The sequence below is a fragment of the Serinus canaria genome, chromosome 21, assembly GCF_022539315.1.
Source record: "Serinus canaria isolate serCan28SL12 chromosome 21, serCan2020, whole genome shotgun sequence".
In the NCBI taxonomy this organism is placed as follows: Eukaryota; Metazoa; Chordata; class Aves; order Passeriformes; family Fringillidae; genus Serinus; species Serinus canaria.
This window is the reverse complement of record NC_066334.1, coordinates 7,278,165-7,303,706: the sequence shown is the minus strand read 5'-3', so window position 1 is coordinate 7,303,706 and position 25,542 is coordinate 7,278,165. Positions and strand designations below refer to the sequence as shown.

The 25,542-nt window shown below is 45.8% G+C and overlaps 1 protein-coding gene across 3 annotated transcripts; it reads left to right on the top strand.

The window, feature by feature from the left end:
• The first annotated feature begins 1,531 nt into the window (after positions 1 to 1,531).
• Positions 1,532 to 23,312, top strand: CTNNBIP1 (catenin beta interacting protein 1). 3 transcript variants are annotated; one of them, XM_030231581.2, is made up of 5 exons: positions 1,532 to 1,673; positions 11,819 to 11,908; positions 14,930 to 15,051; positions 15,507 to 15,597; positions 21,079 to 23,312. In XM_030231581.2, the coding sequence occupies exons 3-5, from the start codon at positions 14,956 to 14,958 to the stop codon at positions 21,135 to 21,137; spliced, it is 246 nt and encodes an 81-aa protein (XP_030087441.1). In that variant the 5' UTR covers positions 1,532 to 1,673; positions 11,819 to 11,908; positions 14,930 to 14,955; the 3' UTR covers positions 21,138 to 23,312. The 3 variants fall into 3 exon arrangements, with proteins under 3 accessions (XP_030087441.1, XP_030087442.1, XP_050838432.1); XM_030231582.2 differs by lacking the exon at positions 1,532 to 1,673 and adding an exon at positions 6,579 to 6,694; XM_050982475.1 differs by lacking the exon at positions 1,532 to 1,673 and having other exon boundaries at positions 21,110 to 23,312.
• Positions 23,313 to 25,542: the final 2,230 nt, after the last annotated feature.

Sequence of the window (25,542 nt, the reverse complement as noted above, 5' to 3'; positions counted from 1 at the left end):
GATGGCAAGATGTCACCTTGCTTCATAGCTAAACATCTCGGTAAGCTTGAAGGGAATAAACTAAGGTGGGGCAGGAGCTCAGTTATAAGAAAATAAATCTAAAATTCTCCTAGGCTAGAAGAAGCTTTGTGGTGTCTCTCCCTGCTAAAACCCTTCCTAAATAAATGCAGGATGTTAAATTGGTGATGTGTAAGATTGCGTTGCACTGCTGTACAGTCAGCCAGCTGAATTAGGAGAGCTAGACAGTAGTTAGTCATAAAATGGTGTTGTGCCCATGATGTTATCAGTAAGGAAACTCATACTATTGCAAGGATGCAAATGATGGCTTAATTATACGCTCCCACAGCATAAGATGCTTTTAGATCTTTCCCTCAGACTCATGTACTGTGCTAATTAACAGTAATCCAACTGGAGGATCCCAGTGCAATGCTTCTGCATATTTTTTTTCAGCTTATGCTGGAGCTCTTATGTTCTTTTCTTAAATAATTAATAATCATTACTGCCTGCTGTGCTGTGGGTATGTGCCAGTGATCTCAGATCCCAGCACATTTGCACCATTCCTGTTCCTGTCAGAGGCTTGGGTTTGCTCTTTGCAGAGGCTTTCATGTTAAGCCCTTCATTAGCTGGCAGTGGGGTTTGGATTTCAGTGGCATCGGGCTTTGATGTCATTAAGTATCAAGCTGTTAAAGGAAGTGCCACCTATTTCATTACTGTGACTATCTTTATGCAATTAAGTTAAATACCGAGTGGAGAAGAGATGTATTTTACTAAATAACACTTGGTGCACAAAGCATTTTCATCTCCAGGAATTTGGTACTTACCTTGCTGGCCATACCAATGCACCCTATAAGGAAGCAGAGTTACTGTTAACCTAGTGGGAAACCATAATGCAGATGAGTGATGGAGCAGGGTGAAGAGCCTTTGGTGGCTTCTGTCTTCCTTGGTTTTTAGTTTTAATTAATCCCTCTCTGTGTTCACTGGGGTTTTACTCTTCTTCAGTCAATGTAGGTGAAGCATTACTTTTTTTTTGGAGTGCTTCAATGACCAAACGACCACTTAATTCTAGTTGGAGGTTGGCATTTTCTGCATTGGCTGAATTAGCTCAAGCTATACTGGATGTTGCAGTGTCTTTAACTTTCTTAGCGAAGCGTTACTGAGCAGCGGCCCCGCGCCCCGCTGGGATGGATCTCGGGCTGCCCGAGCGCGGCAGCCGCGCTGCCCCGGACCGGGAGGGACAGCAGGAGCCCCGGGACCTCGGCACCGCGTCCCAGGTGAGTGCGTGCCGTCCGTCCCGGCGGAGCGCTCCGGCCCCGCGGGGTCCCGCGGCCGCAGCGGGCGGCACCGGAGCCGGCGGGGCCCGGCGGCGCTGCCCCTTCCCCGGCCTGCCCGCCCCTTCCCCGGCCCTGCCCCGCGTCCCGCCCCTTCCTCCCGGCCGGCTCTCGGGTGCTGCCTGCGGCGCCGCCGCTGCCCTGGGCGCCGGGACGCGGCGGGTCCCTCCCCCGGAGCCGCCCAGGCACCTCCCTCGGGCCGCCGCGGTGAGTCACGACGGAGGAGGAGGAGGAGGAGGCGGCGGCTCCGCTCGGCTCCGCTCCGCTGCTCTCGCCCGCCCGTGCCGAGCGTGCCCCGCCGCCGCCCGAGCCGCCGGAGCGCCGGGGCCGCCGGCCCCGCACCAGGTGAGCGCGGTGCCCTTTGTGCTCGGCCGCGAACAAAGGCGCTCGCCCGGGCCGGCTGCGCTCCGCTCCGGGCCGGCTCCGCTCCGCCGGCCGGGCCTCCCCGCTCCCCGCTCCGCTCCCCGCCCCGCCGGCGCCGCCGCCGCTCCCCGGCCCCTGGCAGGCCCTGGCCCCGGGCACAGGTACGGGAGGAGCCTTTCTCATTCTCTGGCATCACCCCTTACGTCACGAGGAGCCCTGTTCCCCGGTGTCCCGGCCCAGGCATGGCTGCGCTGCGGTGGCAGCCGGAGTCACGCCGGGGGAGCTGCCGGAGGTGCGCTGGGGCGGGGGACGGCCGGCAGGTGCCACCCAGCGCTGGGGCTGCGCGGCCGGCTCGGACAGCCCCCTGCGCCCGCGATGCTCTCGGCATCCCGGCCTTCGCCTGCGAAAACGCCTCTCGGACAGTGTTTACTAAAGGGCTTCCCTCGGGGGTAATCCCCCCTTGGCTAAAAATTGGGTTTCTAGAACCTCTGAGGCAGCACTCGGTAACTTTCAGTTTACATGGACGGTGTTTGTTAGCACACGTTAGTTTTTTACCTGTTGGGAAGATGCGTGAGAGAGGGACAGCATCACCCTCCGGATCAGAATGTATCAGAGACAGATGAGACGAGATCCTCGTTTCTGCTCAGCATCCAGATGTGCTTCATCAGGGCGTGTTTGCCTCACAGACTCGGGTTTGCTTTCTCTTCAGGAAGAAAAGATTTTGCTCTGTTGTATATCATCTTTTATTTGTCCATTCCTCATCTTGGCATGTTCATCGGCATGAGCTTTGATGCTCTGTGAGATGAGCATGAGACATTCTGCAGATGTGAGGATTTAAAAAAAGGATCAAAACACCAAACTCCAGCAGACCTTGGAGGGAAGTTAGGTGTGCTGGTTCACAGTCCTGGTGTAAACTGGCTCCAGTATGGTGAGAGGCATGATTAGAGAGTATTTAAGAACATATTTTTTAAATACATTTACAAAATCCTACTATATTTAATTTTTTGTCTGCTAAACTCACAGACTTTCAATTTCTTTTGGCCCTGCTTATTTTTGGATCTCATGTGTGATGTGAAATAGCCTGCTGAAGGAGAACCTCTATGTAAATGGTGAAAAAATGAGGCTAACGTACTTCAGTGGGGTTTATTCTGAAAGTACAGGTATTCGAGGTGAGGGAGCATACAGAAAGCTACATATTGCTCTTTTAAAAATACAGGCTGGTTTTCTTACCAAGCTACAAACCACTTTTGCCTTGCCAAACACATTAATTTGGAAAATGGTGACAGGTGTACTGCTTCAGATACATTTCTGTTGCTTCACTTTGCCCTTAGCTGAAGAAGCACCATCAGTTATTGTATCTTTGGCATCGTGGGAGAAACTGGCAGCTCCCTCAGTGTAATTTAGAGTTGTTGGGGATCTGTGTGCTGTCTTAGTTGATGTGGTACACAGAAATAATAAATCTCTGAAGAAGGACTGAACAAATGCAGGAGCAAAGGCCATTTTGAAAAACCTAATTGGTAATGGGTTGGACCCAAATCTGCTTTAAAGCAATTTTCTCTTTTAGTTCATTGTAAGCCTTGCAACAAGTTATGGAAAAGTTACACGGGTCAGAAAAGAGCTTTCAGTGCTCTTCTTGAGGTCCAGTGGGAGTGCAGTGAACTCTTCAGCAGGGAAACCATCCCCTGGGCTGGCAGGAGCCCCTGTGCCAATCCCCGTGCCATCGGCAGAGCTGGGGGGCTGTGGCTCACAGGGAACAGGAGCCCCTGTCCCTGTCTGAACAAATGAGTTATTGCTCATGGCACTGACAGAACATCCTGGGGAGTGTTTGGGAAAGCCACTTCTGAATGCCAGGTTTATGGAAATCTGTAGCTGTGTCCCTTTCTGCTCCCCTCCATCCTTTTCCCCGTCCAGGGTTTGAGAGTGCTTCACTTTGCAAGAGGAGAGAGATGTTTCAAAACAATTTGTGTTGTTTTCTAAACAGAACCAAAAGTGCACGGAAACAAAACCTGGATTTTGTAACTACTAACAATGACTGTGATACATATCTGCCTCCAAAAATTAAAAATCATCCTGCAGTTGCATATAGGCAAACAGGGTAACACCTGAAAGTGCCTGATGTGGTTAAGCTGTTCAAGGTAGGTGCTTTGCCTAGGAAACAGCTTGTCAGAAATAGATCTATTTATATGTGTTTAATAGAAGTTTTTCCTCTCCAAAATGTTTGTCATCTGTAACCAACACAAACATTTATGCTTTTTACCAAGTGTTTCACTTCCTAAGTTGGTTGTTGACTACAAAGCACCCTCCTGAGCATCTGACCTAGTTTGAAGCATCAAACATCCACCCAAGTGCTGTGCACAGAAAGGCAAGAGGCTTTTGGAGGCTGCTGTTGGAGATCCTGGGAGAAACTTCCAGGAGAATTTTTTCCAAACTAAAGGATTTGGTATCAGAAATATTTCTCTACATGCACAGGCAAACTGTACTTCTTTTTACTGCAGGCTGTCGTCAGATTGGATTTCCTGCTGAAATGCAGCAAGGACAGAGGCAGCTGCTACAGCTGCACCACACCATCGGGTGTGTAGTGCAGAAGTGATTGGGAAGATTGCAGTCCTGCCAAATGTTATGTTCTGGGCCAAAGCTGTTGTGTGACCAGTCCCAGTTTTGATGGTGATGTGCACCAAAGATAGAAATTATTGGAACGAAAACACTGTTACCACATCCAGTGCTGGTTGTTTAATGGTCTTGCTTCTAAGTACAAGGGAAAAATGATATGTAAATAGGTTTGAGATGTGCTGAAAACTTTTTGCCAAGTAACTCTTGGGCTCTTACAGTTCTTTTTCCCTTTGAAGACTGTGCCCAGCCCATGAGCTTCCATTGGGACGAGAGTGCAGATAGGGCAGAGTGAACAAAACTAGAGGTGAGAAGAAATTAAAGATCAGCAAATTACCCAAAACCCATTAGTTAGTACTAGAATGAGGAGAACACTCTCCTGACTCTCAGATTTATTTTCAGCCTTAGTGTTGAGGAAACATTATATAACAAATGCTCAGAAAAGTGAGGAAAGCTCATTCTTATTTCTGCTCACTGCTGGTGATCTGACAGAATGCTACAGAGCTTCTGTATGGTTTAAATATCAGTCTGAACTCACAAAGTGGAGTCAAACTTCTTGCTTTTCCGTAAATACATCCAAGGTTTTACAAGCATCAAATCTGCCAAGCCTATTTCTGTTTCCAAAATTAATATAAATATAATTATTAATGATATTTATAAACAAACAAGACAGCCTAAAAATCTCAAAAAAACCCTCTAATAGTTTCAACTTCTTGCATTATTGGAATTCCAGTGACTGCCTAAATGAGCTACTGATTGTGGAACAGAGGTGGAGTCAGCAAATTTGTACAACCATTCCACTTGTCTCAGGACATTCTGTTTTATTCCATGCAAATAGATCAGGAATTTATTTGATTTTTCACCAAGTCAATTTTCTCTGTGTTATAAGGGCAACTAAAATATATGGAAACAACTTAGGTAATCAACTCTGTTTATGACCATGACCAAGCTCAGAAACCTTCTGACTCAGTTTATCCTTCCATAAAATTAGTTGACGACTTCACATGAAGGTGGAGATGTTTAATTAAAGTGTAATTGTTTTGCCTCTGAACTCATCCAGCTCCTGATTCAATGCATAGTGAAGTCAGTGAGGAGCTTTTAATTAATTTCCTTGAGCTTTAAATAAGTACACATGGACGTGCACCCTTAAAGGAAATGTGACCTAAATTTTTACAGCAGAATTGCTGTAAAGGAGGAATATAAATCCTGAAACAGCTTAAGGTAAACTACTGAAGGAAGGCTTTTTGTAGAACTGAGGAGGGGATAGTGCAGCTGCAGGGATCTCTGGTGCCTGTTGCCATTTTAATGTAATTTTAATGGAGTTTTCTAACTTTGAGTGTGTTGGATCTTATGTGGAAAACTGGAAATTTCTTTGTGCCTTGGCAGCTTGCTCAGTTGGTCGGGGGAGGCAATATCAGACTTCAAGATAAACATAGTTAACTGAATGTTTATGCAAAACCAATCAGCAGTAACACTTACAATATAATTAACTTCAAGAGCTGATGCCAAATTGAGAAAAATAGGAGCATTCATGTCTTCTTAGCTGCCTTTTTTCAGGAATGTCTGTAGATGCCAAATAATACTCGTAGGTTTATGTGGAATTCATGAAAGGTTTTGCTTAACTTCAGAGGTCAGAAACATCAGGTTTTGCTAAACAGAACTTTTATTGCTGAAATCTTGGTCAGCAGCTACAATGAACTTGGTAAAATAAGCTTTTCACAATTCACTCAAGCTGCAACCATTCTCCTGCTGTTTCCCTGTCAAGATTCTTAGTTCACTAACTTTTACAAAACATGTTTTAATCTTTAAAAGAAGTACTGTGTGTGAAACAGCATGTGTGAGGCCCTGCAGTTTGGCCCCTTGTTTTTCAGGGGTTCATTTCTTTGCTCTTGGTGGCTGCACTTTTAGCTGTAACTGCTCTCAGCTCCTGCCCTCTGTGCAGCAGCTAACCAGAACAGAGGTGTACCTATTGTGCTTATGGTTTGGCAGAAATCTCCCTGCTCTTCCAGTAATTCTCTTTGCCCATTCTGCCTTAAATTGGTGCTGGCTGGGTGCAGTCCTGCTCCTGGCAGCTTCCTGAGGTGCTCTGGGATCTGGCAGTGGTTTTAACTTGGGTAAGAATCAGCCACTCTCGAGCTTTGCTGTGAATGGTCTCTGGGCTAACTCCTCTTGTTACTATCTTTATGTACTGCAGTTTGATTGATCTAAATTCATGTTTTACATGGGGTTGCCTTTGACATGTGTGTGCTGTGTCCTTTCTGTGCTCAGGAATTGCTCACTGGAGCCCCCCAGGCCCTGCAGTCCCAGTGTGTTTGTTCAGTGCTGAAGGGACTCTTCAGCTGTCAGACCACTGACCTCCTGCAGCTTTGTCACAGTTCACAGCTCCTGCAATTAAGGTAACATTCAGAACTGTGGCTAGGCAGGAAGGAAATTGCATCCATTTTCCTGAGAAATATGAAGTCTCTTGAAGGCAAGATTTCCTTCCTTGCCATCCCACTTGGCCAAAACATAGGGAAAGCAAAATGTCCCTGGTAAAATTGGTGTGTAATCAGGAATTTGTTTTAAACTACTCAATGTTAAAAGTTCTCTCTTAAAACTGACAAGGGCTTTTTTCCTTCCTCCCTCCTCTGTCCATCAGATATCTTTGCAGCACAGTCTTATCTGGCGACCTAAGAAAGGAACAAAAATCCTTCTCTTGTGCTTTTTGTTTCTAGTAAGTCCTTCAGAGAAGGGAGAAGCTGGCATACTTGGCATACTCTGCTGAGATCAATCTATGGAACACTATCTAGGAAAAGCCTTGTGCATTATTATTTGATGAAGGTCTTAGGAGGAAATGATGTCCCAAATAATCCAGGAGCCCTGCTGCTGCTCCCGGATCACTGGCAGAGTCTGTGTTCTGGTTAGTGCCCCAGATGTGATTGAGGCATGTGGCCATATTAGACAAAGAGCCATTAATTCTTAGTTCAACTCACAGCTAGAGCTATTAATAATAGATCTCTTTAAATGGTTTTGAAAATTAAACCTTGGTTCAGAACTGAAACTTCTTCTTTGCTTTTTTTGGTTATTCATGGGGAAAGCAGTACAGAAATTTGGTTTTTTTTTTCCTAAAGAGGCAAGATAACTAGGAGACATAAAGGCTGTGCTTGTCACATTTTACAGCAGATTTTATTGATGTATGAGGCCAGAACACTATTTCCTGTTGCTGTCCAATGGTTACACAATTTGTTAGTAAAGAACTATTAATCTGAGAGTCTGTGGTCCTAACAATGTACTTTGATACACTGTTGCAAAATACAAAAATGCTAACTAGTCACCAGCCTAATAACAGCTCACATTTTAATTGCTTTTAAAAAATCTAGTTAGCCATAATCTTTCTGCTATAACAGATTTATAGGCATTTGCCTATAAAATGGCTGTGAAATGGCTGTGACCTGACAATAATGATGTTCAGATGTCAGTAAAAATTACAGGGCAGCACACTGAGAGCTCGCACTAATACCTGGCTGTCTGTAGATCCTGTGTAGATGAGTACCAGAGAAATGCCTATAAATACATATATAAAAAGAGTGTAAATATATGTACACACACAGGGGAGAGAGCCTTTCTGTGCCACCACGTGTGCTCTCTGCCATGTCAGGTTAAATGCACCCAGCCCTGTGTGCTTGGTCACTCCAGCACAGGGGGTTTAACTCCAGAAGTGGCACTGAAATCTTCAGAATTTTCCTGTTTCTGAAATAAAATATTTACAGATAGATCCATACAAAGCTTGGCTGTACTGTTCAGTTTTAATGATGGGTGCTGAACACTTTTTAGCAGTAATCCTTCAGTGGGATACCTGGTAATTAAATACTTTGCTATCCGTCATTAGTGCCTAATTTCCTGCCTAGAAGATTTGTAGCTTTGTTTTAAATAGGAGAAGAGGTGCCTGAGCCTCTGTGACAGATGCCCATGGTTGGGACCAGAGCAGCACTGTCCATCCAGCTCTTGGGACCATCGTGAGTAAAGTACTGGAACTGGCTCTTGGACTGGGGTGCAATTTGTGATAAACTGCTCTTTATAAAGTGCTGTCACTTTTTTAAGAATTTTTGACACATTCATCTTTGAAGTGTGAATACCTTTGTGAAATGAAAGGCTTTTTTTCAGGTTTTGTGGCTGTTACTACGTTTAATTTCAGAGGCTTCAAGTTGACTGACGTGAACTACCTAAAACCCTGTGCTGCCTCTTTTAACTGCCTGAGATGTGAGAGTGTCTTGTCCTTGAGGGAGGGGGGGAAATCGTCTGCTTTATGTGTGCCTGAAGGTCAGGAGGCAAATTTTAATTTCATTATAGTGGTGATTATGATAGGAGGATTTTTTAAATTTGTTTTTTAAGTCAGCTTGAGCATTGATGTAAGAACTGTTTTGGTATATTGGGAAGCTCTATGGAAAGCACTTCATTGGTACTTTTGAAGCCCATTTTGAAGCTCTGAAAGGTGTTCCAGCACTGGGGAGAAAAACCCCTGCTTGTGTTCATAAATGTTTCATGAATAAATGGCAGTGTTTGGGGCTGTTTCCTGTCCTCCTTCAAGAAGGAGGACTGTAGTGTCTCGTTAAAAATTTAAATCTAACATTTAAGAGATCCACATCTGGGAGTTCCAGCAGTAAATTGACCTAAATCTGACACTGGCTTCAGTTTCTGAAGTCAGCTAAAAGGGAGCACTGAACATAGAAAGGAAGAGAAAAACCAGTATTAAATATTTCAGTTCATACCGTTCACCTATAAATAGGTAACTGTTATGAATTCTTCATTGTATCCCTCTGGAGATGGGGATTAATCCATCTCCAGCTGCCTGTGACTGAAGGTCATGAGTCAGAATGAATTAGAGGAAAATTTGTAGCAGGGTTTTTGCAGACTTTGGCTCCTGACTTCAGGTTTCAGGCTCCAGCTTGGAAGGTTTTTTGGGCTCTTAACTGTTCTCTGAAAAATGTCATTTGAAAATTAACAAGGCTTAAATTAGGGGCAGCATCCCCTTGCACTTCCAAGCTTCCCAGTATGCCCATGCTTAAGCACTGAAGTGCTTGGTGGTGGCAGTGTGGAGGGGAATGGCTTAACCTTGATAATGATATCAGAGAGTCAAAGGGACCCTTCCTGCTGCTCTGAGCTGCACTTGTGTCGAGCAAAGGGACCCTGCAGTGCTCGGGCTTATTCACCACAACTCCTTAGCTGAGCTTTGTAATCCTTTCCCATTAATTGAGGTTTTCACTGCCTTGAACAGAACCAGTCAGATTCAACAAAAAAATAAATTGTAGCTCAACTAACTCCTGTTGGGTTTCTTTTGGCTATAACTGGAAATGCTACAAGATATTAAAGAGTAGTCAGCTGTGACTTAGGCTTTAAAGAACTTGCCAGATGGCTGCTCTAAGTACCCTAAATTATTAAGACTGAATATGTAAAATACTACATTTTCCAACAGCTTACTGCCTTTTTATTTTTGTCTCCCTTAATTTAGGCTGTGCAGATTCCTCCATTGCACTTTGTGTTTTCCCATACCAGTACAATGTGGTCGTTAGGAATTTCAGCATTACAGAGGACTTCAGTGTGGGGGAGAATATGAAATTTGAAGGAACAAAAGCTCATGTTGCATTCTCATTGCATTAAATAAGCATGACTTTAAAACTGAATGGGATGCTTAAGTAATTTCCTTTATGCAAAATTTATAAAGATGAATTTTTTTTAGCATGTCTCTTTTTCTCTTGAGATGTGAAATTTTTATTTAAAAAGGTGACAGGAGGGGAGTCAGAAGAATTTGGGAGTTCTTAATTATGAACTTACCTGTGACATTGTCCAGCAGAAAGTCCCTTCCAGGTTTTGAATTCATACCAGTGTAGGTGGAAGTGAAGGAAATACAGTTACAAATCTGTAATTTTCAGTTGCTGTGTGTTGGAATCTTCTTCTGAAGGCGTTCAGTCAAAACAGTTCTTGCTGGTGAGGCTCGAGTTTCCTGAGGAGCTGTTTCCATCTGTTGGTGAAACAGACAAGTTAAACTGAGATTAAGTACAGATTTCTCCTGTCTACATTTTTTGAAGTGAAACCCCAATAGCTGATGTTCTAAAGCTAGTTAGGAAAGAAGAATAGAAGGGAAGACTTAACTGCAGTTACAGAATTTTTTCATTATGTACTGTGGTATCTGGGGTCAGTGATTGAAGAGAAAGCCGCTCTGGTCTTTTAATTCATTTTGGGAAGAAATATTTTTTTTTCATTAGAGAGTTTTCAGAACAAGGAGCACTGAGGAGAGGTGAGGAAATTGGAAGTACTTAGCTATTACATTACTTGGGTAATATCTTTGCAAAGTACCTCCACCTGCTCATTCCAAACCCATGCCTGGTTTCCTCTGCTCTCCTCCTGCCTTGCCAGAGCCTGCAGCTTCCACCCAGGGTGTTGAGTGGGAAGGTGCTGCTCGTGCTTGCTTTGCCAAGGCCAGGGGGCCACAGCCTTTCCCCAGCCCAGGAGAGGCTTTGGAGGGAGACAGATGGGGATGTCAGGCGTTCCTGGCTCTGCCCAGTCCACTTGTTGGGCCTCGCTGAGCTGCAGGAATTCCTGGGATCCTCACCCAGCCCACTGCAGGCAGCGTGGGGAGGGAAGTGCTGGACTGCAGGACAGCTTTCTGTGCTGCTGGGCAAGGGCAGGGAGTGTTTTCAGATTATTGCTTTGGCAAGGCCGGGCTGGCCCTGCTGGCTGTAGTATATAGATCTTTGTTGTTTATTATTCTGTCATGTGAATCACCTTAAAAGTAAATGAGAACTAAATTTCATTGCCTGCACCTGGCAAACAAGGGAGAATTGGGTGACCCAATTATGTCCATTTGCAGTGTGTTGGATGTAGCAGGACAAGCTTGAAGCATTTAGCCTTTTAACAGAGTTTAGTGAAGAATTCAGTGGTTCCTGACTAACAGTGCAGCTTTTGAAATGCACGGGTCAGTCTTTGTGAGGAAGGAATGGAAAACTGGCACTGGGAGTAGATCCACGTTCAGCTCCAGAGGTGAGCACAGGCAGCCCAAACTTTCCTGTTGGCTCTGCACATCTGCCTCACCCTTACCTGGAGAGACCAGTTCCAGATCTGATAGAACAGTGCATTCTCCTTGGCTTCACCAGCCTCTGGCCTCTCTTCCTGCAGTGCCAGCCACACAATTCCCAGAGATTCAGCTGAGATCCCATTCCTTCTCTGCTGAGGCCAGGATCTATCAGTTGGGTTTTGTGCTGAAAGCTTCCTAAAGAATGCAAAGCTTGAATACAATTCATTCTCAAGTGATTGGGAATGTCATTGGTATGGTCAGGGTGGAAATCTTGCAGCTGAAGAACGACTTGATTTTAAAAAACTTTAAACATGAAAAGGTTCCTATGTTAACAGCCCCAGACAATGGTGCAGTTTTTTGAATTTTACCTCGAGCATGTTCTAAAGCAAGTGAAGGTGTATTGAATTAAAGATCTTTCTGGGCTTCAGCTGTGTATCTTCTGTAATTCTTCACTCATCTGTTTTCACAGGGCAGTTCCCTCAGACATTTTTCCCAGCTCCAATCACTGATCAGGACTGCACACGAGGATTATCTGATCTCCTGTGGTTTCTAGAAGCAGGTATGTGTTTTGTTGGTTGGGGATGGGGCAGTGACCACTCATCCATGAGCCACAGAGATGTGTGGGGGTAGGGAAATGCTGCTTAAGGAGCATTTCATAATGTGTAGCATATTAATGCAGCTTTCTGGAGAGAGCTAAGTTGATAAGTATTTTGAAAAGATTTTTCAGTCCTTCATTTGCAAATGTAGATCGTGCTGTCTTCTGGGCATGGACCAGCTTTGTATGTGGGTTTGGAAATTTTCTCATGTAGCATATGCTGGGTAATGTTGTCATCCTAAACTGTGTCTTCTGAAAGCTTTATGTAACAAGAAAACAGAGATATGTTCACATTTCTCATGCTGGGGTCTGAGTGCTGTTTTGAGACCTTTGTCTTTCCACTTTGGTGTCATCGAGTAGGAAGAGCTGTGGTGGCAGGGTAATTGTGGGGTGTGGGGAGAGCAAAGTGCTGCTGCTCTGAAAGCTTAGTTTTACCTCTCTGTGCATATCTTTTGAGTGCTTTTTTTCCCCGTGCTGCTTCCTAATTGTGTGAAGCATTCATTGAATGGGCAGGCTTTAGGATGTTTGTCCTTCCTGTTAAATAGGTGGCTTTGTGACAAACCCATCTTGGCTGAAGGTTACTTCAGGAGAGCCAGGCTTGGATAGGAATTCCCATCACCCCTTTTTAAAGGTGGAAAATTAAAGATAGTTATGGTGGAAAGCAATGAATAACCCAGCCAGGTCTGGTAATACCTGATGTGCAGAGCAGTGCTGAAGTGGGGTCTTCCTCGTTGGCATGGGGGCAACCATGGCATTTTCTTGGTGCTTGTGGATGGTGCCACCTACTGATACCCCATCCATTTGGTTTCATTTTGAAACAGTACATGTCTTCCTGCATTTCACCTTCTCTTGTGATTTTCCTTTTCTAGGTTGATTGGTTACTAGTACAGCAGCTTCCCTTTTCAAGGACAGTATTTTTTGAAAAGTATTTACAATATTAAGAACCAGTCCCAGCCTTTCAGACTGGCTGGATATCTTGATCAATGTTTATTGTTTTATCAATCTCTGGATGTGTATAACTTAATGTCTCTTGCTCACTATCTTATTTTGTTCATTGCCTTACTATTGGCATCACTTGTTAGCCCTCAGTAAATTGCACTGTGGAGTATAAACCCAGTAGCATAATCCAATTTACTTACTTGAGCTGACACTAGGCAAAATTATGGGATTGTTGAAGTCCCCCTTCAGAGAGCAGTTTGCTGGTTGTATAAAAAGCCCCAGCAGTCACCACCTTGCACATGTACAGGCTGCAGGTTTCCAAGCAGAGCCATCTACAGCAAATCAGCTTGGTGCAGATCTTCCCACTGAAACATGTTCAAGAAGGACTGGTGATGGATCTTTCTCACTTTTTACTGCTGTTATCTCCATGCTCAGTAGTGTGGGTGGCAAAGCCTGTCCCAGCAGCTGCTGCTGAAGTTTGCTTTACTTCTGACTCACTCAGGAGGGCCTCTGTGTAATTTTAAACGGTTTCCACACCCAGATTACTTTCCCTTAAAAGTAATAATGGAAATGAAGTGAGAGGGCAGGTTGGTAATGACTGCAGGAGAACATTACTGGGAAAACTGTTTGAACCTGCTGGGGTACAGCTTTCCCTATGCACGCCTTCTGTAGTGTGTTCCCTTCATTACTGGGGTTCAGGAAATCACATTTATAGGCTGGTGCAGGACCAGACCCAGTTCTGGGAGTGAAAAGTGCTTGAAGACCTGTGCTGGAGCCCCTTCTGAGGTGTGTGTGGTGCAGCAGTGGCTGGATCACACCTCCATCCACTCAGGGGAGCATGGAATGGTTTGGGTGGGAAGGGACCTCAAAGCCCACCCAGTGCCACCCCTGCCATGGCAGGGACAGCTCCCACTGTCCCAGGCTGGCCTTGGGCACTGCCAGGGATCCAGGGGCAGCCACAGATGCCCTGGGCACCCTGTGCCAGGCCTCACAGGGAAGGTTTTCTTCCCAATCTCCCACCCAAACCCACTCTCCATAAGTGCAGAGCCATTCCCCCTTGTGCTGTCAGGCTCCTGCAGACAGTTCCTCTCCATCCTCCTCGTGGGGTCCCTTCAGGGCCTGTCAGGGTTCAGCTTCTCCTCCACACAGCCCTGGGCAGGGCTTGGCTCTGTTTGTGACATTGCTGCAAACACTGTGTGCTATTTGAAGCACCATCACTTTTGACATTTCAGGTTAAGGTTTTTGCTATTGTTGATGTAATAAACATGGCTCAGGATGGTTTTTAAGAGTAGCTGAAGAGAATGCCTGAATGTTTGGGGTTTTTTTGTCATGGTAAACACCCTGTTGTGGAACTTAAATAATTACCAGATTCTCACATAATAATCATGCTTTGTGCTATAGAATTTGGGTAGCACAGTCTGTTTATTCCGTAACATAATTATTTCTATTAAAATAAGAAACAAAAGCTCAGCTTTTAAATGATACTCTTTCCCTGCTCCTCTTAGTTCTGCTTTCTCTCCAAAACCATTTCATAAATTTTAGTATTTTTTACAGTAACACAACAGCCTTTTTATATGATACATAAAGGAAAAAAGAAAGAGAAGGAAGACTTAAGAGTTTAGATTTCACACAGCTTTTGTTTAGCCATTGTGGGCCTGATGGCTGAGCATTCTGCATCCTGTTTTCATTCTGCTTGTGCTTATTTATGGAAGAAACCCCAAACCACAGACTCTTCTGTCAGGGTGATTCTTTCATCTAGTTCTTAGAATTCCTTTTCTACTCATGCAGTAACGTAACCACAGATAATGAGCTGTGGGGAAGTGAACATGAGCCTCTGTGTTTCAGTTGGATTTGTAAGGCCCAGTTTAGCTGCTGACAGTTTTAAGGGTTTCTCTGGGGAAGGATGTGATTCCTTACTCTCCCAGGATATTCCATGATCTGCCCACTGGTGAAAAACAGGTATTTTGGAAATGAAATTTTTCCTCTATTTCCTGTTAGCCCCCATTGCCTGTTCTAGTCTGTGCTTTCCTGATTTTGTGTCTGCAGGAAATCCAGGAGCTGGCAGGAGGGGAATGAACCGTGAGGGCGTCCCCGGAAAGAGTCCGGAGGAGATGTACATTCAGCAGAAAGTGAGAGTGCTGCTCATGCTCAGGAAGATGGGATCAAACGTAAGATGCACCCCGTGGCCCATCTTTTGTGGGTTTTCAGGCCACTTTGGATAACTGGGGTAGTGCTTGTTGAGATGGGCAGGTGATGGTCTGGTTTTAATGCTGAATTGTTTGAGCCATCCTGCATTTAACCATTATCACTTCAACACAATTGGTTTTTGCTTAAATATGATAAGGCTTGTGATGCCTGGAACTACCATATATAAATAAGTTCTTTCAAGTTCTTCATTATGGAAAAAGAGCCAAGTGAAGCAGCTGGTCTAAGGTGGCACTGAACCTGCCCACGAGTTCATGATGTCCCATTTGGCTGCTGTGCGCTTTCTGGTGCTCGAGGTGCACAAGCAAGGGGTGGTGCAGGTGGTGAGGAGCAGAGCAGAGCTGCTGTGGTACCTGCTGGGCTGGGTTCTGCTTTGCTGGGTGCTCAGGTGTCACCTCTGTCACCTCTGTGCCCGCAGCTGACGGCCAGCGAGGAGGAGTTCCTGCGCACGTACGCCGGGGTGGTGAACAGCCAGCTGAGCCAGCTGCCCCAGCACTCCATCGACCAGGGTGAGTGCCCCCAGTGCCCCCCCAGTGTCCCCCAGCTGCCCCAGCACTCCATCGACCAGGGTGAGTGCCCCCAGTGCCCCCCAGCTGCCCCAGCACTCCATCGACCAGGGTGAGTGCCCCCAGTGCCCCCCAGCTGCCCCAGCACTCCATCGACCAGGGTGAGTGCCCCCAGTGCCCCCCAGCTGCCCCAGCACTCCATCGACCAGGGTGAGTGCCCCCAGTGTCCCCCCAGTGCCCCCCAGCTGCCCCAGCACTCCATCGACCAGGGTGAGTGCCCCCCGTGCCCCCCCTGTGCCCTCCCTTCCCCTGGGGCAGCAGCCTCAGCAAACACCACCTGCAGCCTCCTGGACTTCCAGAATCGTTTGCCACCTGCTGAAACCCATCCTGCAGGCCAGGATATGCAGCTTTGTTAATTCTTTGCAGGAGTCTTGGTAAACAGTTGTGTGGAGCTGCTCTGAGTCCACTAATCTCTTCTGAACCTGAATGTTTCTTACTGGATTCCTCTCCCTCCCCTGCACAGCCCTGGTGCCAGATCACGTTCAGAAAGTGCAGTTTGGAATGGAAGGAACATTGTAAGACTCGTGCCAGAAAGATCTGAGCAGAAATTTAGTATAGATCTGAGACATCTAGAAATCCATTACAAACACAACCTGCACAAACTTGCTGCTGTGCTCATTTCTTGCATAGCTGGGGGCTGATGGAGGTGGATATGCTTGAAGAATTCTGAGCCAAAATACACAACTTTTCTGCCAGTCTAAAGTGAGAATTTTCTTGATTCTTGTCAAAAACTGAGGTAGACACATTTAGTTAAGAGAGACTTTGCTGCAGTTGGCATTTTTTCAGCATTATCCTTAAAAGTTACATTTTTTCTAGTGAAATAAATGCTGAAATACTTGCACTTTGGCAAAGAAAAGTGATAAAATCAGAAGTCCAGCCAGGGGACACAGATACTCCCAGAGTGGTGCTGAAGCTGCAGTGTGCTCTACACAGAAGCAGCTATAATTTATTGCTCAGGACTTTGATTTGCTTGGAAATCTCTCCAGGTTTCTCACAGTCAGTGATGATAATGCTCCTTGTTGCTGCTGCCTGTGCCCTCTGCCGTGTCCTGGGGTCAGAGAAACGGGAAGGGCTCAGTATGGAATTCCTGGAAGCTGGGAATACCATGGCACAGGTGTGGGATGTGCCACCCTAAGGGAGATCCCATCTCCACTAGATGGCATTGCCTGGTGCTGGAAAAGCCCTGCAAGTCCACACACTCACTGTTCTGTTGCTCCAAGATTGCTTAAAGGAATTTTCTTCCCTACTTTTCTGTTCTCATTGAATCTCCTCTGGAGGATTTTTTTTTCCTTTATGCAGCTCGTCTTACACAACAACAAAAAGAGGTGTTATTTAGGGAGTAACTTACACCAAGTTAGCACTTCAGTGGATTTCAGTCTTTTGTTCCACAGGAGGACGGGTTGCTCTCAGCCTGACGTGTCCCTACTGTATCTTTAGAGCCATTTTCCTCCAGCAGGCACAAAAGACACAAAGCCAACTTCACATCCCCATTTGTCCCCAAACCCAGAGTGACGTCGGCATTGGCCCGAGCACTCTGAGAGCTTTGTCATGGAGCTGCAGGTTTCTGAGTGTCCCTTCCTGGGCTGCAGCCTGGCTCCAGTTCCAGGAAGGTTGTTTTGGTTTGTGGGGTCTCCTTGATAAGAGTGCAGAGGATGGATGGTGTACAGATCTGAGCCTGTGGCCCTGCAGCAGTGACCTGGGCAGGCTGCTGAGCTTGTCCCTGTCCCTGTGCTGTCCCTGCTGTGCTTCCTGGCAGGGTCAGTGGCTCTGTGTGAGCCCCTTTGTTTGCCCACAGGGAGTCACTGCAGCCTCTGTGTCCATTGTGTCAGGATGTGGCAGTGCACTGAAGGAGTTTTTACTGTCCCTGCTGAATTCAGGCTTGTGCCATAAACCCTCCGTGAGCCACTGCTAATGCCAATATCTCTGACATTTAAAGCTCCTCCTTGAGACTCTGTTTGTTGTTTAAGGATCCAGCAATGGAAGTTAATTTGGATCAAGAAGTGTCTTAGAATATCTCTGTAATTTTTAATCAAGCCTGAAGGCTAAGATTCCCCTTCAGTTTATCCTTATTTTTATTGGAAGAGGAGATATGGTAATTGAGTCTAATATTAATGTCATTTTATTTTTCAATCATTGTTAACTCCTATATGAAAATGCAAAATCCAGGGTGTTCTTCTTTACTCTGGGAGCTCTTTAGCTGACATCTGTGGAGTGTTTGTTGTTTGTTTTTATGGCTCCAAGAATAACTGAGGAGCCCTGAGGCATCTCAGTTCACCCAGTGTGTGTGCTGGAGAGGGGATGTAATCCTGAGCTGTTTTGGGGTGTTCACACATGGGTCTTGCCTGCATTGCAGCAAGAGCTAACGCAGCTCACACTTGATGAAATTTGGGCTTTCTCACATATTTTTGCGTACAAGCAAAATGCCTCTCAGGAAGTTTTGTGCACAGAAGCATCTCCTGCACAAGCCCCACCTGCCCTGTTCCCCAGCTCTTTGCATTTCCAGAGGCTGGGCTGGCTCTGGGCTCGCTGCAGGCACTGCTCTGGCAGCTCTGGAAATGGAAGCAGTGCAGAGAGGAAGCACGAGATGGGAATTGAGCTGAGACCTTGGTGATTGCAGCTCTGGTGTTCCTATAGCAACAGGAGTGTGGTGCTGGCTCCTGGAGGAAGCTGGTCCCATGGGGAGGGCAAGGCTGAGATGCAGACACGTGCCTGGCTGGGTGAGGCTGTTCCCTGGCTGCTGGGGCACCAAAACCACCCCAGGCTGCTTGTGGGGCTCCAGGGGGCCGTGCCCATGGCTTGGCAGATGCTGCTAGAGAATGGAGGTCAAGCTCTGCTCAGTGCACTTTTATTTTGTTGAACACAAGGCTTGTTTTAGTGTGCTGCTGCTCTCAGCAGTGCATGGTGTATTTTTAGAAAGCCAGCCTAGGATGCTAATACTGGGAATTCCAGGGAAGAGTTAATGTTTAGAAGATTGTTGCTGGAAGGTGGTTGAAGAAATGTATGTATGCAAAGATCTTGTGTGAAGTGAAGAATTTCTTTTTTTAATCTTGGCAGCCTTTAGAAATTCCCATCAGGCTAAACCTTCTGATCTCTAAATGCTTTTGGGGTTTAATTAATTCTGCAGGTGACTACAAGCAAATCAGGTGTACATATCTATTTCTCATTCAAAGAGCACTTGGGAACAGCAGCTGTTAGAGGTGTCAGCTTCTCCTCTGGTGTTCAGGTGGTGTGGTTTCAATCCAGCCTGTGCCCTGCTGGGTTCATGCTCTGGCATCAGCCCCCCTGGGGAAGCTTTCTGCCATGGAGGTGGGCAGGGGAGCAGCTGGGGACCCTGAGCTCAGGCTGCAGCCTTCCCTGCCCTGCAGTAACTTCATCTGACCTTCAGCTCATCTTGGCTTGCTAAGACTGAAGTACAAGTGGTATAAAAGAACTCTAAATTCAGCAGTTCAAACAGCTGCAATTGGAACATAATCTCAGTGGGATTTTTTTGGAAGTTAGTGGGGTAAGATTGTCACTAATACTTTCTAAGATAGGACATAAGCCCACCTGTTAATTATTGTTAATTTGTAGGAAGAATGAAGGTGAGAAAGCATGAGGCAGATGCAGTGAGAGAAGTATCTGAATGTCTAAAGGTTTGTGGCAATTAGTGCTTTGCTCATAAAAGATAAGGAGCATTTCACTGGGTATGTTGTGAGTCTCTGTTTCAGGGTAGGAATGTGTGCCCAGAAAAGGGGCAGCTGTGGAGACAGCAGCTGTGTGTATAGAGGCAGGTCAGGTAAAGGCGTGCCTTTGTCATTGTTGTGTTCATTAATTGCTGGAAGTGCAGAGCTCAGTGAAGGATGTGCTCAAAGCAGACGTGGTTCACCATCCCATTGTCTCAGTCACAGCCTCTTGGCCATGTGCAGCTTAACTTTATAACCTGTGCTCTGCTTTTTGCATTATTATACTTGATTAGTAAGAAAACATCCGTTGTGGGAGCCAAGTGGGCCTGCAGGAGCAGCTCAGGTTCTTCTGCTTTCCCTGGAGCACACAGGAGGCCCAGCTCTGTTCTCTGGCAGTGTTTGGGTCTGTGCACGGGCACTGCAGGGCTGCTGAATGAGCAGCCTTGTTAGCTTGGCTTCCTTTGGCTCTGCCTGGTTTGGGCTGGAACAAAACCTGCTGCCATGCTGAGAAACGTGGACAAATGTCACCCAGGTTCTTTTGCTGGGGGACCCCTCCAGACGTGGCCACGTGCCCTCGGTGGCCTCTGGGCGGTTCCTGCTCAGGACAGGCAGGAGCACAGAGCTCTGGGGTTACCTGGGGTGCAGCCTCCTTTCCTGTGTGGGATTGCAAGGAAACCTGCAGGAATTTTGTTCCTATTGAGACACTGGGAAGGGGAGAGCCCAGGAGAACAGTCAGCTCTGTGAGGAGTGCAGCTGGTGCCGTGCTGGGTGAGTCTCTGTGCTTGCCAGGCGACCCCAGCTGCTCCTGCACCTTCAAGGGATGTGTGGGGCCCTCCGTGCCAGAGGTGCTGCTGCAGCTGCCCTGGCTCCTCCTGCTGCAGCCTGGGGCTCTCCCTCCCCAGCACCCAAGGGTTTGTCACTGTCCTTGCAAGTGAAATCCTTGTTTTTCTTCAGGGGCTGGTAGTTCTTGCGTGTTTAAAAACCAACAAGGCAGCTTGTTAACTCCGAACTGGCTCCTGGTGCTAGATATCATTTATGTTTTGATCAAGGAAGAAACAGTTTGTGCAGGAGATGAAAAGGGAGATGACTGCAGGGCTTCTGAATGCTGGCAAGAGGCTGCATCAGAGCAGTTTTTGATGTAGTTTTATATAAGATAAGGGCCCTACATATGAAAAACAAACTACTACTGCTTGGTCCTTAATATTTCCTCCTTTGAGTACATATAACAGATAAATGGTGAAGTGTATAAAAGTAAGTGCAGTTGTATCAGTTGCATTTCAGGAGCATTGATTTAGCTTTCAAGGACATTAGCGAGGGGAATTTACAACCATTTTGACCACTTTTCCTGCTGTATTGCAACTGAAGAGCAGATTAGATAACTGAGAACTGGAATTCATATCATGAGATGAGATGAGACATTTTTATTAGTCCTCTTTTACCTTGTGTGCAGGTGTATGGGCAGAAGTTGCTAGGGGCACAAAACTGAGATTTGCTTGTTGATGTGCTTCAGGTAAAAGACTGGAGGAATTTTGCATGCTGGTGCTCCATCTGAGTTGAATTTGAACTTTGCAAAGCCCTGGAAGAGGATTCTGTGGAGCTGAGCAGTTACCTGACTGGGACAGGCAGTGGTGGTGGGTTGGCATTCCCTGGTTTGTCATTTCCTTTCCTGTTGGTTGTGTGGTTGTGTAGAATGACACGTGGGGTACTGCTCTTTAAAGGAAGTAATTATGGCACAGATTTCCTGTATCCATTGTTGTTGCAGGTGCTGAGGATGTTGTGATGGCATTTTCCAGGTCAGAGACAGAAGACAGAAGGCAGTAACTACAGGACACCTGAATAACACAGAACTGGAGAGGACAGTGAGATTCCTGAAGATAGAGGAGGATGGCTGAGCATTAATAAGTTCCTCTGCCCACCCTAATTGTTCCTTGGTATTCCTGCTCCTTTGTAATGTTGTTTCCCTTTGCCCAACCCTCAGAGTGCATCTCACAGCCATCTATTCCTGTCAGATTTTGCAACTCAGCCGGGCTGTGTTCATTAAGGACAAACCTAAAGGTGTGCTTTTGGTTGGCTCAAAGGGACAGGCTGTGCTTGGATAAAGGAAGGTAATTTTTCAAACTTGACCAATGGAAACCTTTTATCTCACGTTTTATTTTATATTTTAAACAAAGTCTCTTGACATCCTACTTCTAAAGAAGCTTTTCATGCTGTGGTGCTTATTTAGGTCAAACTTGTGAATTTGAAGAGGGTTTGATTTGGCTGCATAGAACTGGAAGCAGCTTGTGATTGGGTGACAATGCAAAAGCTTTCCCTTCAGTTGGCTTGCAGGTATTTTGCTGACTCCAACGATTTCATTGCAGGAAGCTGATGTTTTGGTGCATTGGTTATATCTTTATACTTATTGACTTGGGGGGGAAAGACAAATGTGCTTTGCAATATTTATTACATCTACACACATATAAACGCTTGCTTTTGGGGGGTTGTTTTGGTTTTTTGATTGGCTTTGAAGTCATGGTTTGATTTCCTTTTGGCTGCAGTGTTTCTGATGCAATCAGTTTTTCCATACTCAGCTGCTCCATGGCCTGGAGCAATTTTGGGAGCATGTGTCAAAGCAGATTTGGTTCAAGAAGTCCACCTGGCCAGGCTGGAGGCCGAGGATGCCCAGCCCTGGTGGGCACGGGGGGCTGTGCCCGAGCCCTGGCACTCCTGGCTGCCCAGGGCTTCTCTCTGCTTCCCACAGAGGAGCTGGAGATGTTCTGCAGGAATTGCAGGAGTGAGATCTAAGGCTGTGACATAAATTTGCCAAATTTGTACAGAGAATATGTGAACTTGTTTAAAATACTGCAGAGTTCCACTTTAACCCTTTGCTGCACAAGACTAGCTCTCACGTTAGGAACAATTAATGATCATTAACTTAAATCCAGCTTGCACTGGGCTTTAAAAAACTGAAGTTTCTAGTCACTTGAAACATTGTCCATGGTTTCCCTCCTTGCAGCTGTTTGGTGAAAGGGAAATTCTCTGGATCCTAGGATAGCAGCAGCCTAAAGTGCTGCTTTAGGCTGTCCAGCACTGAGTGTACAGGTGACACTCTCAGGGTCACTCTCTGCAGCTGCAGGGCCTTCAAACACACACAGACCTTGACAGACTGAAAAACCTGCACTGGAATTCCCGAGGTGCACTGACTGTTCAGGAATCTGCACATATCTCCAGCACTGCTGCCTAAAACCAAGCACTTCATTTCCTCTCATGTGTGCAGGTGGTTTTTACAAAACTTCTGGATTTTGCTGTGGGTTGCACTGACTTCGAGATGTTTCAGAATCTATTAAAGCTGAACTCAATTTACCTGTTCCTGGTTCTTTTCCTATGGTTGTTAATTATTTACAGTGACAATTCTAGAATCTAACTGTGACAACATGACCATTTTCATGGCCAGAAATTCTGCTGACAGGATGCTGTTGCAGTCTCAAAATGGGGCAAAAGCTGGAGAGAAGCCATGGACTGTCTGCAAAAGGAAGAACAGACTTGTGAGCACAAGGAAGAAATTCTCTTGAGCAAATAAATACTGTGTAATGAGAGTAACTGTACATCTATTTATGAAAAATGCTCCTTTTGATTCAGTTGCAGCTTTGTAAAGTTCTATGTGAAAGTAAATCTTTTACCCCTTTTTGTTGGGGCCAGATAAGAAATTTCTTTATTAAAATAAACCAGGAATGAGCCCAAAGGATTCTCTACATTTTGACTTGGTTGCCTGAGAAGCACTTTAATGTGAATTTGGTGCAGAGGGGGCAGCCCTCACAGTGTTAACTGAGGGGCTCCTGTGACTCTGGCTGCTCTGGGGTGGCCTCCCAGTGCTGACATTGATCCTCCCTGGCTATCCAGGACACTCCTCAGCAGCTAAGGCTTTTCAAGAAGGAAAGTGAACTGTTTATGTGGTTTAATCTTTTCACTAAAAATGTAACTGTTGGGGAGGGGAGAAAATACAGTTTTTAATATCTACTCTTGTTTCATATTGATTTATTACCCTGCTCAGCGGCCAAATGAAAAACACCTGGCTACACCTTTGAGAAAGACACAGGACATCAGCATGGGGGACTTGTTTATTGTTGATATTTCTCTAGCTTTGCTGTTGTGCTTCTGCCTTCTCGAGTAACCATTACTAATAAAACCAGGAAATTAAATGTTTTAGAGGCCAGAGTTGAGAGCACAGATCTAATTTGAAATATGTTTGTAACTAGAGGAGGCTTTGTAGCCCAATTATCAACCATATAGTGCTTAAGGCATTCAGAAAGGGAGTGTAAAAGCTTTAGAGGCATCTTCCAAGAAAAGCACTTGCTCTTTGGGTGGTCTTTTGGGGAGAAGTGTTCCTTTAGAGATTCTAAGTGTGCTGTTGTACTTTCACTGCCAAGCTGCTCGTCTGCCTCTCCTAACACGCAGTGTTTTGCAGAGCTTGAGGAGAAGATTCAGAGCTGAATCCCACCCCTCCTCTCTGCCCAGGTGGGCAGCAGGTGCTGCAGTTGTGTGAAGCTCATTGTGTCTGAGTGTGGCCTGTTGTAAATGAAAATGGGGCTCCACCATTCACACAGGCCTTGAGTCTGATTCTCCCAGGCCCTAAAATAAACCCTGGAGTAACAGAACCTGTGAGCTGGAGGCACAGCAACATTTTGGAATGAGATAATGCCTGAAAGAAGCTTGGATCACTAATTAAATTAAAAAGCTCTTGAGATGTTTTTGTTCCTACCTAAGGTAAGCAGTTACTAGCAGTTGTATCCTCCATGGCCTGTGTGAGAGTTTCAAATGCTTGACCATTAAATCTGTTTCAGTTCCACAAAGTCTATTTTCTAATTCACCAGCAGCCTAATTAGTTCCGTCAAAGGCTGAAGATTTAATGGCCCATGAAGTAGAGAGACCCATCACCTATAGCAGAGATTGTCTCAATGAGACATTGGGATCATATGTGGGATAAATTCCTGTGGTTATTGAGAATCCCTTACAAGAATAGAACAGTGCCATGCCTGAGGTTACCAGTGTTCTGTACTGCAAAAGGGGAAAATAAAGGCTAGAAGTTAAAAGCTTTGAATTAAATGTATAAAATATGTTAGAAATTATTTATGAAATGCACTGAGTGCCCTGGCAGGGAGAGGAATATATGATTTGGAGTCATTTAAGATCAGTCCTTCAGCTTTCTTTTTGGTCTCTTGCCTCCTCAAGAACTATGGAAGAGCTGACAGCAAAAAGGGCTGCAGGGCACTGGGACCAGCAGAAGCCAAGAGTGCAGGAAGAACAGTTTCTGGAAGTTTAAGGAATCTTGGGTACTATTCAGTCTGCACAAAAGGAAGTCCCTAGTGAGTAGCATCTTTTCCTCACTGTTACCATCAGAAACAAAGTGTTCCAAAGCTTGGAGGCTAAAAAAGGGCGTTTGGGAAGCTCCACTAAAGCTGCAGAACAGTTATGAATTAGGGTTTTACAGGTATCAAAGGGCTGTATAGCAGGGAGGAGCATTGTTGTTGCTTTCCAAGGCAGGAGCTTGGATCTGTTCCCTGCCAGACTGAGGTAGGTTCCCGTGCAAAGACAGAAATTATCTACTGCCTCCTGAGCTGTGCTTTCATTTGCTCTGCAGCTGATTTGCCCTAAGCAGGATTCCTGCTATATGTTGTAAACAACCTGGCTGGTTTCCTTTGTAGCCTGAAGAACTTCAGTTTGGGGACTGTTTATTTTGGAAAAGAGAAAAAAAATCTGGAGCTTTATAACCTGGCCTGCTCACAAGCTGCCTCATGTATCAGCATGAAATGGTTCTATGCACAGAGCTTCGTGCTGCCTTGACATTTTCCAGGCTGACTCTCCTTGGTACTAAATGGTCCTTTAGAGGCATGTGAAACTCAGGAAATACACTTTCAGCCCTTGTTTTACAATTGTAATAGTGACTCCAACCCAGATGTGGACTGATGCCTCTGTACTTTAGGTTTTCACCATCTACAGTTCCTGCTGCTCTCTGCTGGTGCAGTTACAAGTGCAGCAATCCCCACAGGGGCACGAGAGGATCCTGTCTGTGCCATGAAATGGAGTGCAGGGAGCTACTCCTTCAAGGAGGGACACAGGAGCTCGTGTTGCTGCTGACTGGGCTCTGTAATCCTTGTTCAGCTTTGCCTGTGACCTCCTAATCGGAGGGCACAGTGTCAATTGCCTTGGCTGTGATTGGAATGGACAGTGGTAGCTGAGCATCTGTCCT

Excerpts from the sequence above, each read along its gene's own strand:
- CTNNBIP1 (XM_030231581.2), top strand. The coding sequence starts at position 14,956 with ATGAACCGTGAGGGCGTCCCCGGAAAGAGTCCGGAGGAGATGTACATT. Across the intron at positions 15,052-15,506 it reads TCAGGAAGATGGGATCAAAC|CTGACGGCCAGCGAGGAGGA; the intron begins GTAAGATGCACC and ends CTGTGCCCGCAG. Across the intron at positions 15,598-21,078 it reads CCAGCACTCCATCGACCAGG|GTGCTGAGGATGTTGTGATG; the intron begins GTGAGTGCCCCC and ends TTGTTGTTGCAG.